Source organism: Pseudophryne corroboree, chromosome 12 (assembly GCF_028390025.1).
Source record: "Pseudophryne corroboree isolate aPseCor3 chromosome 12, aPseCor3.hap2, whole genome shotgun sequence".
NCBI classification, from domain to species: Eukaryota; Metazoa; Chordata; class Amphibia; order Anura; family Myobatrachidae; genus Pseudophryne; species Pseudophryne corroboree.
Genome location: NC_086455.1, coordinates 89,618,757 through 89,631,420, shown reverse-complemented (window position 1 = coordinate 89,631,420; position 12,664 = coordinate 89,618,757). Strand labels below are relative to the sequence as shown.

Here is a 12,664-nt window from a genome sequence, read left to right as displayed (position 1 = left end):
GGACGTAAGAGAAAATAGGATTTTAATTACCTACCGGTAAATCCTTTTCTCGCAGTCCGTAAGGGATACTGGGCGCCCGTTCTTCCTGCAAGGTTACTTAACTACTGTTGTTTGGTTCAGTTGTTGCTGTTCCGGTTTTCAAGTTGGTTTAGCATGGCTTTCTTCATTTTCTGGTTGTGCTGGTTCGAAATCTCACCACTTTCCTTATCTATATCCTTCTCTCAAAGTATGTCCGTCTCCTCGGGCACAAGTTCCCAGACTGAGTCTGGTAGGAGGGGCATTGAGGGAGGAGCCAGCCCACGTTATCAAACTTCTATAGTGCCCATGGCTCCAAGTGGACCCATCTATACCCCATGATACTAAATGGATTCCCAGTATCGCCTACAGACTACGAGAAAAGGATTCCTATTTTATTAACCATATGATGCAGGAGATATTACTGCGATATTGGAGCACATTCCTGCTCCCATACAATGTATGTGGATGTTGCTGTTATGCTATTTATCAATCTTAGAATACTTCCAATTGCTAGTGCAATCTTTGTTATTTCTGGCGTGTGAAAAGAGAAATCGATTGATATTGCTCCTCCTCTTTTGGCTCTAAGTGTGCCTTGGTATTATCTTAGATCGCACATGCGCAGTAACACTTCTGAGATAGAACCAGGCAGTGAGAACGTTAGCCGCTGCTATTAGCTGTGAAAGTACAGATTTAGGGCTTTGTGAATAGCAGTGATAAGGAAGGTTAGGGTTTGGGGCTTTTATACAAGTTTATTGAAATAGGAAACACTGTACCTGCTTTATATAGTGCCATCCTATACTACAATTGATGAAACCGCAGCTCTCTATTGGACGAACTCTCACAAAACCTATACTTTCACAGCTAATACCATCAGGTAATACTGTATCTGGTCTTTAGGTCGACAGTCATTAGGTTGACCACTATTTGGTCGACATGCATTAGGTCGACATGGTTTCTAGGTTGACATGACAAAAGGTCGACATGAGTTTTTCACTTTTTTTTTTTACTTTTTCACACTTTACGATCAAAGTGGAATACGATTGGGAACGGTAACCTTGCCTGAAGCATGGCGAGCGAATTGAGCCATGCGAGGGGACATGGTGCACTAACTGGGGTTCCTGGTTACTTTTCGAAGAAACAAATACCAAAAAAAGTTTAAAAAAACTCATGTCGACCTTTTGTCATGTCGACCTTGTTCATATCGACCTAATGACTGCGGCGACCTATTTCAGGTGTCGACTTAGTCACTGTTGACCTAGTGACTGTCGACCTAAGTGTGTCAACCATATGAGCCACACCCGCTAATACATTGCCAGGTACTGTGCTGGCAGTGTTGCTGCACAAAGAAACAAAGAAGGCAGTGATTTTCTTGGATCCCTCTTCGCACTCTGTATCCCCTACTCACAGAGAAGAGTGAGTTAACACCATCTGAGCGTATATTTACTAAAGGTCTATGTTGGTCAATTTCAGATCGATTTTAGATCGATCTTAATCAAAGTTGGGCTTCCAGGGTTAAAACACATTTACTAGCAGATTCATTTTTATATTAATTTTTAAATGTTATTAAATGAATGTTGTAACCAGGGCCGTCTTAACAGCAATGTAGGCCCCTGGGCACAGCAATGCACTGGGCCCTCTACCCATACTCCAGCGGTAGGGGTGGGGGGTGCGATCAGCGGCAGCTTTGATGTCCTGCGGGTGGTAAGGGGTGTTCTATCTTCCGCTCAGCATGTAGGACCTGGAGCAGTAATTTCTGCTAATTACTCCTTTACTGCACAGATGGGGCTAAACTGTAGAGGGGGCATTGGGTTGAATGAAGAAGCTCTGGTACATGACTTCCTGGGTGGTATGGGGTGTTTAATACGTAGAGGAGTGGTGGATAGTGGAGTGGGCTTAATATAAATCATTTTCCAGTGGGAGGGCAGCTTGCTTGACTGCAGATATCTCAAGTTCCTGAAAATATATTTCTTAGCTTTGAATGGGATAAAAAAAAAACTAGAGATTCCCACCTTTCAGGAGTTACTGCGGACTTGGGGATCAGAGTTCAGTAGCCAGAGCAATTCACCAACAAAAATCTAAAACTGCATATTAGGCGTGTGGAGCTGGAGCAGGGACCAGCTGCTGGAAGGCTGATATCTCTGGTTCTGGGCATAGTAGAGACAAGCTGCCAGCGTCCACCAAAAGGGGAGAGTCACAGCTTTTGGAGTATACCCTCAGAAAAACTCTAAGTCAGCCAGAACCCGAGATATCTGGCTGGGAAGAGTAATTAACAGGCTTGGATGGGGACCACTGCTTTCGAGTCGGATATCTCCGGTTCCCCCAGGGCCGATTTTCAGAAATCTGGTACCCCTGGAAAGAGGGGACCCTCAGCTATCAGCCTTGGGCCCTTATGCTCATGGGGCCCTTAGGCAAGAGCCCATATGAAAAGACGGCCCTGGTTGTAACCCTGGAAGCCCAACAGCAATTAAGATCGGAGGGCCCCGAGGTTCAGGGGGGCATGCACAAAACAGTTCTGCAGTGTGATAATCTGACTACACCGGCAGCCAGTTCAGCGCGGCGCAAATAGACTAAAAAGAAATACATATATCAAGCCGGCCAGTTCACCTCGTCACCTTACCTGGTTACCCCGTCACCTGATCTGATCCGTGTTCTATAGACTTCGCCAGTGCCATAACTAGACATTTTAGCGCTGTGTGCAAAAAACATCATCAGCGCCCCCCCCTCTCAATATACATATTATACATATAAGAAGAGCCTGTGCGTGCCGCAGGCGCGCGCCAAAAATATAGGGGCATGGCTTCATGGGGAAGGGATGTGACCACAGAGCTTCCTTTTACACATAAGGCAGGTAGAGCTTCCGTTCTTCCGTTTACAAATTACGCAGGCATAGCTCCCTTTTATACATTATGGCAGACAGAGCTCACTTTTACACAGCGCAGCAGGTAGAGTGCCTTTTTTACACATTACGGCAGGTAGAGCCGCCCTTTTACACATTACGGCAGGCAGATTTCCCCGTTTTTACACATTAGACAGGCAGAGTCCCGTATTTTACACATTGTGGCAGGCAGTCCTTCTTTTTTACACATTATGGCAGGCAGTCCCCCTTTTTTAAACAATATGGCAGGCAGTCCCCCTTTTACACACAATATGGCATGCACTCCCCCTTTTTTACACATTAGGCAGGCAGCGTCCCCTATTTTACACATTATGGCAGACAGTCCCCATTTCTTACACATTATGGCAGGCAGTCTCCATTTCTTACACATTGTGGCAGGCAGTCCCCATTTTTTACACATGCAGTCCCCCTTTTTCACACAATATGGCATGCACTCCCCCTTTTTTACACAATATGGCATGCACTCCCCCTTTTTTACACAATATGGCATGCACTCCCCCTTTTTTACACATTTGGCAGGCAGTGTCCCCTATTTTACACATTATGGCAGGCTGTCCCCATTTCTTACATATTATGGCAGGCAGTCCCCCTTTTATGGGGGGGAGGGGGCGAGAGAGAGAAAGGGAAAAAGAGTGGGTTATACTCACCTTCATCTGTGACCTGCGATCCGGCATCCATGGCAGGCTGTCAGTGGCGCTCCTGACTGAGTCCCCTGCAGAGACGGCAGCGTCAGGCAGGGGCCGCTGGCAGGACTTGGAGGAGACTATGATCCGAGGAGAACTATGCAGTGAGGAAGGGAGTGAATGCGGCGCTCACAGAGCGGGAGACAGGCGGGCTCCAGCGGCTGGCGGGAGACAGGCGGCAGCAGTGCTGGAGTACTGTGAGCGAGTATGGGGGTGCTACTTGCGGCCCTGGACTCCGCCCGCTCCTGCCACTGAACTCGGAGCCGCTTCCCAGGGGCGTCTCTAACCAGGTTTCAGAGTGCCTGACAGGAGAGGATGCACCGTCTCCGCCCCCGTCGTCACAGCCAAGGCCGCCTCCTTCCCAAAGCTGCAGATGTACAGCGTTACCGGACACACACTGCACGGACAGCGGAGATCACCGGCGGTTTTATGAAGAATCTGGTACTTAAATTTACTTAGTTTAGGGACTATTAAGGGGTATGATAGCCGGAGTGTGTCTCACCTCCACGCTTCACTGTCCTCTCAGAAAGTCTCCCTAATGGTTGCTCCTGTCCTCTTTTTATCTCCTTGGTCCCCTTTCCCGCTCTCTCTGCGCTGGCTCCTCCACACACCTGCCCTGACATTCCCATTTTTCTGGAACATTGAATAGTCCCTTTTGCCGCGCGCTCACACAGTTCCCTGAGCGCTAACACACCAGTCTGAAACCATCTCCTCTCTGTGAGCGGGCCATTAATTAATCCTAACTTCCCTCTGTGAGGGCAACATACATCTGTAATACGCCCCGCTAGGAGGGGCACCCATTAACAAATAAATGATAAAGGGTTTTTTATTAACTGCTTCATATCAATTTACTAATACCACATTTATAATACCTGAACAGCAAACAGGGTATATATATATAATATATATATATATATATATATATATATATAATGTGTGTGTGTGTGTCTCTATCTATCCGTCTATCTATCTGTCTATCTATCTATCTATCTATCTATCTATCTATATGCGTGTATATCTATCAATCAATCAGATGTATATTGGTATATGTATAGGTACACACAAGGGAGGGATGTGGGGGTAGAGGGTACGGGGGGCAAGTTGGGGGCTCCCAGAGATATGAGCATACCGGGCCCCAGAATTTCTGTTGCCGGCCCTGTTGTTAACTCTTCCATTTCCAGAACACTAAGTGCAGTGGTTGGGAGTTGTGTACATAAAAGAATATGATTTTATTAAAATGTTTGCATTTTCATTTTCCCCATTTTCAGAGAGCCCTTGTTTGGGGAGACCCTGCCTCCATTAATGCAGAGTTTAGAGGAGCTCCACCTGGGTTACAATGGTATCAGTAACATTTCTCAGCTGGAGCTCAGCAGACTAAGGAATTTAAAGTCACTGTTTTTGCAGGGTAAGTTCAAACTCTGTGATTCCGAAACCTCTCCTTGCAGAATGCAAATCGGCCTAATTGCTCCCATGCAATTAAATGAGCCTATTCATCCATACGCAGAGATGAATTGATAATAGATTTAACAGTACCCAATGTCAGAGTGCAGCAACTAAGGCAAATAAGATATTCGTGTGCAAAAAATGGGGAATTGAGACAAAGGATGAGAGTGTAATCCTACCATTATATAAATCATTGGTACAGCCACACCTTCAATATTATGTGAATACAAACAATAAATAATCACCTGCGCTCCTCACTTACGATCAGGCTGCGGAAATCAGACGTGACTTACACCAATCACCAAAACACAATAACAACACAAAAGAGATTTCTGCGCACTGATCAAAGGTATAAGGCACTTTAAAATGAATGGAATAAATAACCCTTACGGGTAATGATGTTTAAAATAAATCAGGTAAAAAAGTCTCAATAAAGTCAATTGTCAAAAAAACTTAAGTTCGTCTTTGTGTTGATAATAAATCAGACTAAAAAATTAAACATGATGTCCCAATAAGATGGTCTTTTCAACAAAGTCAGACATAAAGTCTTTTATCTGGTCTCCTTCTTGGTCCTCCGATCGTTTAAAAACTTGAACGTGATAAAACTTAGATTCAGTCAGCACCACCGTGATTTAATTCTTTGTCTCTGTCCTTAAGCAATGGTACATGAAAGACAAACAACGGGGGATCATAGTGCAGACTTATAAAAAAGTTTATTTAAACACGTATACAGTAAAAAAAAGACTTAGCATGCGTACCCTCAGTGACCTTCGGTGGAAGGCACAATTTATGGCAAACACCAGGTGTTTCCTGCGGCCCAGGACTCGGTGAAGGTAAAGCTTAATAGGGGAAGCTTCTTAATTACCCCTATATGCCATAAATTGTGCCTTCCACCGAAGGTCACTGAGGGTACGCATGCTAAGTCTTTTTTTTACTGTATACGTGTTTAAATAAACTTTTTTATAAGTCTGCACTATGATCCCCCGTTGTTTGTCTTTCATGTACCATTGCTTAAGGACAGAGACAAAGAATTAAATCACGGTGGTGCTGACTGAATCTAAGTTTTATCACGTTCAAGTTTTTAAACGATCGGAGGACCAAGAAGGAGACCAGATAAAAGACTTTATGTCTGACTTTGTTGAAAAGACCATCTTATTGGGACATCATGTTTAATTTTTTAGTCTGATTTATTATCAACACAAAGACGAACTTAAGTTTTTTTGACAATTGACTTTATTGAGACTTTTTTACCTGATTTATTTTAAACATCATTACCCGTAAGGGTTATTTATTCCATTCATTTTAAAGTGCCTTATACCTTTGATCAGTGCGCAGAAATCTCTTTTGTGTTGTTACACCTTCAATATTGTATACAGTTCTGGGCGCCACACGATAAAAAAAGATATACTAGAGCTGGAAAGGGTTCAGAGACGAGCTACAAAATTGATAAAGGGGTTTGAGGCACTGGAATACGAGGAAAGGCTTACTAGCTTAAATATATTTACACTTGAAAAAAGGCGTCTAAGAGGAGGCATTATTAATATATATAAATCTATAAAGGGACAATACATGGACCTGTCAGGAGATTTGTTTATTAAGAGATCGCTACAAAGAACACGCGGACACCCCCTGAGGTTAGAGGAGAGAACATTTCATACCCAGAGAAGGAAGGGGTACTTCACAGTAAGGGCAGTAACGATCTGGAATTCTTTACCAGAGAAAGTCGTAATGGCAGACTCAGTCATTAAATTTAAGAATGGGTTGGATAAATTTCTAACTGAAAAAAATATCCAAGATATAGCAATTAATAAGATTGTATTGCATAACTACGGGTATTATTTACAGAATAGTATAGGATCTAATAAAGGTTGAACTTGATGGACAACTTGTCTTTTTTCAACCTTATTAACTATGTTACTATGTTTAATTCATCTTTGTGGTGCACCTGCTTGCTCCCTATCTGTACACATATACCCCTTTTCCACTGCCACTAAAATCCAGGTTATTGCTCAGTGGAAAAGGGTTAACCCGGGTCCAGTGACCCTGGAATCCAACCTGGCTAGCTTGCGAGGTTGGACCTGGGTCGGACCAGGTTGCGACACAGTGTAAACAGGTAAGCCAGGTCGATGCGACCCGGGACCTATTTACAGTATATTGAGCTCGCTGAGCATGGCTACATCATAGGCGGGGCGCCCAGCGTTCCTGGGCGCGCCTGTGTCTAGGCATGCCGCCGAGCGCACAGAGACGCTCCCATTCACTTTGAATGGGGCGCGTCTAAGGCGCACGCGCGTCCCATTCATGCCCGGGAGTCCACCTCAATTCGTCACTGCACATATGAGCAGTGACGTCACCAACCCGATAATAAGCCAGGTCCTGCTGCCAGTCTGAAAGGGGTCTCAGCGGGTCGCACCTGGGGTTCTGTATATGGGTCAAAACTGGGTGCAACCTGGCTGAGTCCCCTTTCAAACTGGCAAATGCCCGCATTTTAATCTGAAAGGGGGATTACAGTAGTTTGATAGTTATCAGGGTACCCCACCTATAATTGTTGCAAATAATACGCATGGAAATCAGTGCCTAACTCTACATAGCTCGCAGTCTCGTCGAGGCGCCTTAACTGAATTTGCCTACAGAACACCACACTGCAGCCAAGTTGCACCCCTTTATTAGTGGAGACGTAGTTTACATGGGTCTCATCATCAGTCCCTTTGCGTACACTACTTACTCTGTCCTGTGCAAAACTATTGGGAAGGCCTGAGGACAGGTTGGAAACAGGCATAAATCATCTGTACATCACAGAACAATTAGGGCTTATTTTTAGTAGGAAATGGGACTTTCGTATTGTGTAACAGGTAATGGATTAAACTGATCATCCTCACTGCATAGACAACAATGGTCCTGTTCTGTCTCTCACACCAGGAAATGAGATTAGTCATGTGGAAGGACTTGATGGTTTACGGTTTCTTCAAGAGATTGTTTTGGACCATAACCGTATTAAACATATTACTGAAACCTCATTTGCCAAGCAGAGTTCTCTAATATCCCTCCGAATGGAAGAGAATAGACTCAGAGATGTTAACAATCTTCTTCATCTGGTTAGATTAAAGAAATTATTTCTTGGATTCAATAAAATTCAGGTATGTTTTGTTTGTTAATCACGTACACAAGATAGTCTAAGTCTTTCTTATGCAGCATGGCACAGTTTGTTCAAAATGCAAAAACAATTTAAGAAAAGCATTCGGTACGCCAAAATCACAAAGTCTTTCCGTTAGTGAGTTTGCTGTGGCAAGATGTAAGCGCAATAGCTGCTGTTGTAGTGCATTTGAGCTGCATTTAATAACAGTATTAAGAATAATAACAACTGTAATTCATATAAAGGACATGGGGATTGATTCTGAGTCTAATGAAATGATGATGGTCATGGAGTTGAGCAATTTTATTGGCTACTGCAAATACGTAAAAATGTATAAAAAGGCGTACAGCGCATGCATTGCACTGTTCGTGCGTACAGAGTCGCAGTAGCGACATAAGCTGTATGAGATGTATTGGGCGTTCCTGGGTGGTGACTGGGAGGTGGCTAATCAGACACATAAAGATGCTCTACATTGGACGTTGGACACAGACCGACCTGGATGTTCAGATCCTACGCCCAGTACGAGTAAGCTTCGGAATACACAGACTGACCGATTGTGAGTCACAACCCATGGTCACTATGGGGACCTGATGCATCTTTAGACGCAACACTCATATCACACAGATGCATGAGGAGGTGTCTGTCTCCTACAGACACCTCCTGCTGCATACGCATTGTATAGGTACAGAATTGCACAACTGCTTCCCTACAGCTCTGTAATTCCAGCAGCATGTGACTCAGAATCGGGCCCAGAGTTCAGGCAGTAATTGACCACTATCTCTGTTAAACAGGAAATTTCGGAAGTAGAAAAGCTGGAGGCTATCCCTTCATTACTTGAACTTTCTATTACCGGAAATCCAGTGAGTATCCACTAATGCATATGATTTTATAGATCATTTAAAAACATTTCCATTATACTGTGCATCAACTGAAAACAAATAATGCACAAGTATTATATTCATATTTTTCATGTGTTTTTAATAAGCGAATATTCATGCTTTGTTCTGACAGTTAAGGTTGTTTGTTCATGTACAATAACTATGAGATTGTGACATCACATTTTTTTTAAATGATGAATCGATAAAGACAAATCACCTCTGTTTTTGGTGACTGACACATACAAAGATTTAAAACAATTTACTACAAGAATATAATGTTCTAATTTTACAGTGACCATTAAAATATATACACATAAATAGTGTATTAAAACATGTGGAGGCTTTAGAAATCTTGCACTCTCTTTGCTCAGTAGTCCTGTTCCGCAGCTTCTACACAGTAATCACTGTTATGGCCAAAGGAGCCCTTCAGGACACATTTGAGGACCTTAGGGACTAATTCAGATTGGATCGCACAGGCGACCATCAGCCCAATTTCCTGATTATCATGGTCATGTGCAGAACGGGTCCTGCAATCACAATGCAGTATTGTGAACGCCTGGCAGGCGCATTCAGGAGGAGGAGCAATCGGCATTGATGGAAACGGGAGCATGTCGCCCACATTTTCCGGGAGTGGCGAGGCCAAGGACTACTTCGCAAGACGCAATTTTCTTGGCCTCGCAAGCTACAACAGCCAGTCTGAGTAAGCTGAGGCTTGCTTAGCTGGCAGTCTGCGGGAAACATTGTGACCATAAGTCTGTGACAGCAAATGCCGCAAGTAGGTGAGTAACACCTCCGACTGCATTTGCATTGTTAAGGATCGCATTTGCAAAGCTTCCTGCAAGCAGCTGTGCAAATGTAATCCATGCTGAATTAGCCTTTGGTTAGATGCGGATGAAACGGAGAGTTGCTTCCCCCCTCCCACCTGTCCTAATTAACAGGCAGAGGCGTTTGCATAAATGCGGGTGCATTCGCTGGACAGGACCTGTGCATGCCCCCGCATTGTCTTTTTCATATTTGCTGTTGAATCGCGTTGTGCAATCCAACCTGAATATGGGCATATATCTTCAGACATGACTTCGTCATTCAGGTTATATTGTCATGTTCTCTGTTTCCTCCTTTTGAATCTTCTATGTATTGACTTATGCATGTAGTTTTGTTTGTGTTAGTATACTCTAGGCTAGGTTACACACTTGATGCTTTACTTCTCCCTGCTGGCGCCTCTACCCTGTTTTGGTTACTGACATGTATGATCACTGTATATTTTTGTTATTCAAATGAGTAACTCCAATAAAAAGAAGAGAAAAGCAGATAAGAAAGTAGAGATTGTTCTGGGTGGATCAGTTTGTTAGCAAGATGGAGCAGCAGTAGCACTGAGTTTGACAGTATTGCAATGCTTAACGTGTCAGGGAAAACGTGCATAGGACATTTCAAAACTGCTGAAGAGTAAAAAGTACATTCTTTATCATACAATTATCTGAGCTTCTGAAAGCTTGTCTGAATTAGCAATATATTTACACTATTTTTCTTTGTATATTTTCATTGTTCATATTTTGTTCTAGACTTCACCAGTTCTATAGCATTTTTGGGGTATATTCAATTAATGTCAGATCCTTTCTGATGGAAAGGATCCAACATCTCAGTATTTAATGAGCGACCAAATCCTGTCAGATTGACAATGTTCGAAATGGGTCTAAAACCTGTCGGATTTGGCAGTGGAATCCGACAAAACACGTGGATCCACAGCTATTCTGCCAATCCACGTGTTTTTCAAGAAGTCGGAATTGACAACTTGTCGGAAAAACAGCAGGGGATTGAATAGGTCGGAACAGTTTCCGACCTAAAAAAGTCAGAAACTCACATCTTTCCGACATAACGGAAGTTTCCGACTACAATTGAATGTGTGGCTATGTATACAAGCCATTAAAAGTACTAATGTACACACTGCTCCTGTGGAGCTTCTGGACACCCTGCGCTGCAGAATAAACTGCTGGCCATGTTTAGTGATAACTCTAATCTCAATAACATGACAGCTCCTGTCCATCCCAATCATATATTATTGTTACAGTTTTATGTTTCTTTTCCACCCATTCTTATCTAAAACGAGATTTATGGTATGAACTTAACGTTGTTAAATCTCTTTCTGTGAGGTACACTGGGCTCCACAAGGAATAACATCGGGGTGTAGAGTAGGATCTTGGGCCCTCATTCCGAGTTGTTCGCTCTGTAATTTTCTTCGAATCGCAGCGATTTTCCGCTAATTGCGCATGCGCAATGTTCGCACTGCGACTGCGCCAAGTAAATTTGCTAAGAAGTTAGGTATTTTACTCACGGCATTACAAGGTTTTTTCTTCGTTCTGGTGATCGGTGTGTGATTGACAGGAAGTGGGTGTTTCTGGGCGGAAACCAGGAACGGCAAGCACTGAACTGATCGCACTGGAAGAGTAAGTCTCGAGCTACTCAGAAACTGCACAGAAAAATCTTTTCGCAATATTGCGAATACTTCGTTCGCAATTCTGCTAAGCTAAGATACACTCCCAGAGGGCGGCGGCTTAGCGTGTGTAATGCTGCGAAAAGCGGCTAGCGAGCGAACAACTCGGAATGAGGTCCTTGGTCCGAGGCACCAACAGGCTCAAAGCTTTGACTGTTCCCAAGATGCACAGCGCCCCGCCTCCTCTATAACCCCGCCTCCGTGCAGAGGAGCTCAGTTTTCGTTAACCAGTCCAGTCCAATGCAGTACCAGGTAACAGAGACGACAACCGTTAGAAGCCACACACACCACACACTCACGACAGGAGAGGGTCTCAGCGGCTAATGCCATACCAACCCAAAGAAGCAAAGTGCATCAGGGTGGGCGCCTTGTGGAGCCCAGTGTACCTCGCAGAAAGAGATTTAACAAGGGTAAGTTCTTACCATAAATCTCGTATTCTGCTGCGGGGTACACTGGGCTCCACAAGGAATAACATCGGGGATGTCCTAAAGCAGTTCCTTATGGGAGGGGACGCACTGTAGCGGGCACAAGAACCCGGCGTCCAAAGGAAGCATCCTGGGAGGCGGAAGTATTGAAGGCATAGAACCTTATGATCGTGCTCACTGAGGACCACGTAGCTGCCTTGCACAATTGTTCAAGGGTCGCACCACGGCGGGCCGCCCAAGAAGGTCCAACCGACCGAGTAGAATGGGCTTTGATGGTAGCAGGAGCTGGAAGACCAGCCTGTGCATAAGCATGTGCAATCACCATTCATCTGGCCAAGGTCTGCTTGTTAGCAGGCCAGCCACATTTGCGAAATTCAAATAGCACAAAGAGAGAATCAGACTTCCTAATGGAGGCAGTTCTCTTCACGTAGATACGGAGAGCCCGTACCACATCCAAAGACCGCTCTTTGGAGGACAACTCAGGAGAACTAAAGGCCGGAATCACAATCTCCTTGTTAAGGTGGAAGGAAGACACCACCTTAATCAAATAACCAGGGCACGCTCTAAGAACTGTCCGGTCATGGTGAAATATCAGATAGGGGGACTATAGGATAAGGCACCTAAGTCCGAGACCCTTCTAGCAGAGGCAATAGCCAGCAAAAACAAAACCTTAAGGGAAAGCCACTTAAGGTCTGCAGATGCA

The 12,664-nt window shown here is 44.1% G+C and overlaps 1 protein-coding gene across 7 annotated transcripts in view; it reads left to right on the top strand.

The window, feature by feature from the left end:
* The window catches only part of LRRC9 (leucine rich repeat containing 9), a 667,090-nt gene that overhangs the window by 594,117 nt on the left and 60,309 nt on the right, over nucleotides 1-12,664 (top strand). For all 7 annotated transcript variants that reach the window (XM_063947768.1, XM_063947765.1, XM_063947766.1 and 4 more), the window contains 3 exons: nucleotides 4,866-5,002; nucleotides 7,957-8,174; nucleotides 8,962-9,030. In XM_063947768.1, coding sequence (XP_063803838.1) covers nucleotides 4,866-5,002; nucleotides 7,957-8,174; nucleotides 8,962-9,030 — 424 coding nt within the window. The remainder of the gene's footprint in view (nucleotides 1-4,865; nucleotides 5,003-7,956; nucleotides 8,175-8,961; nucleotides 9,031-12,664) is intronic.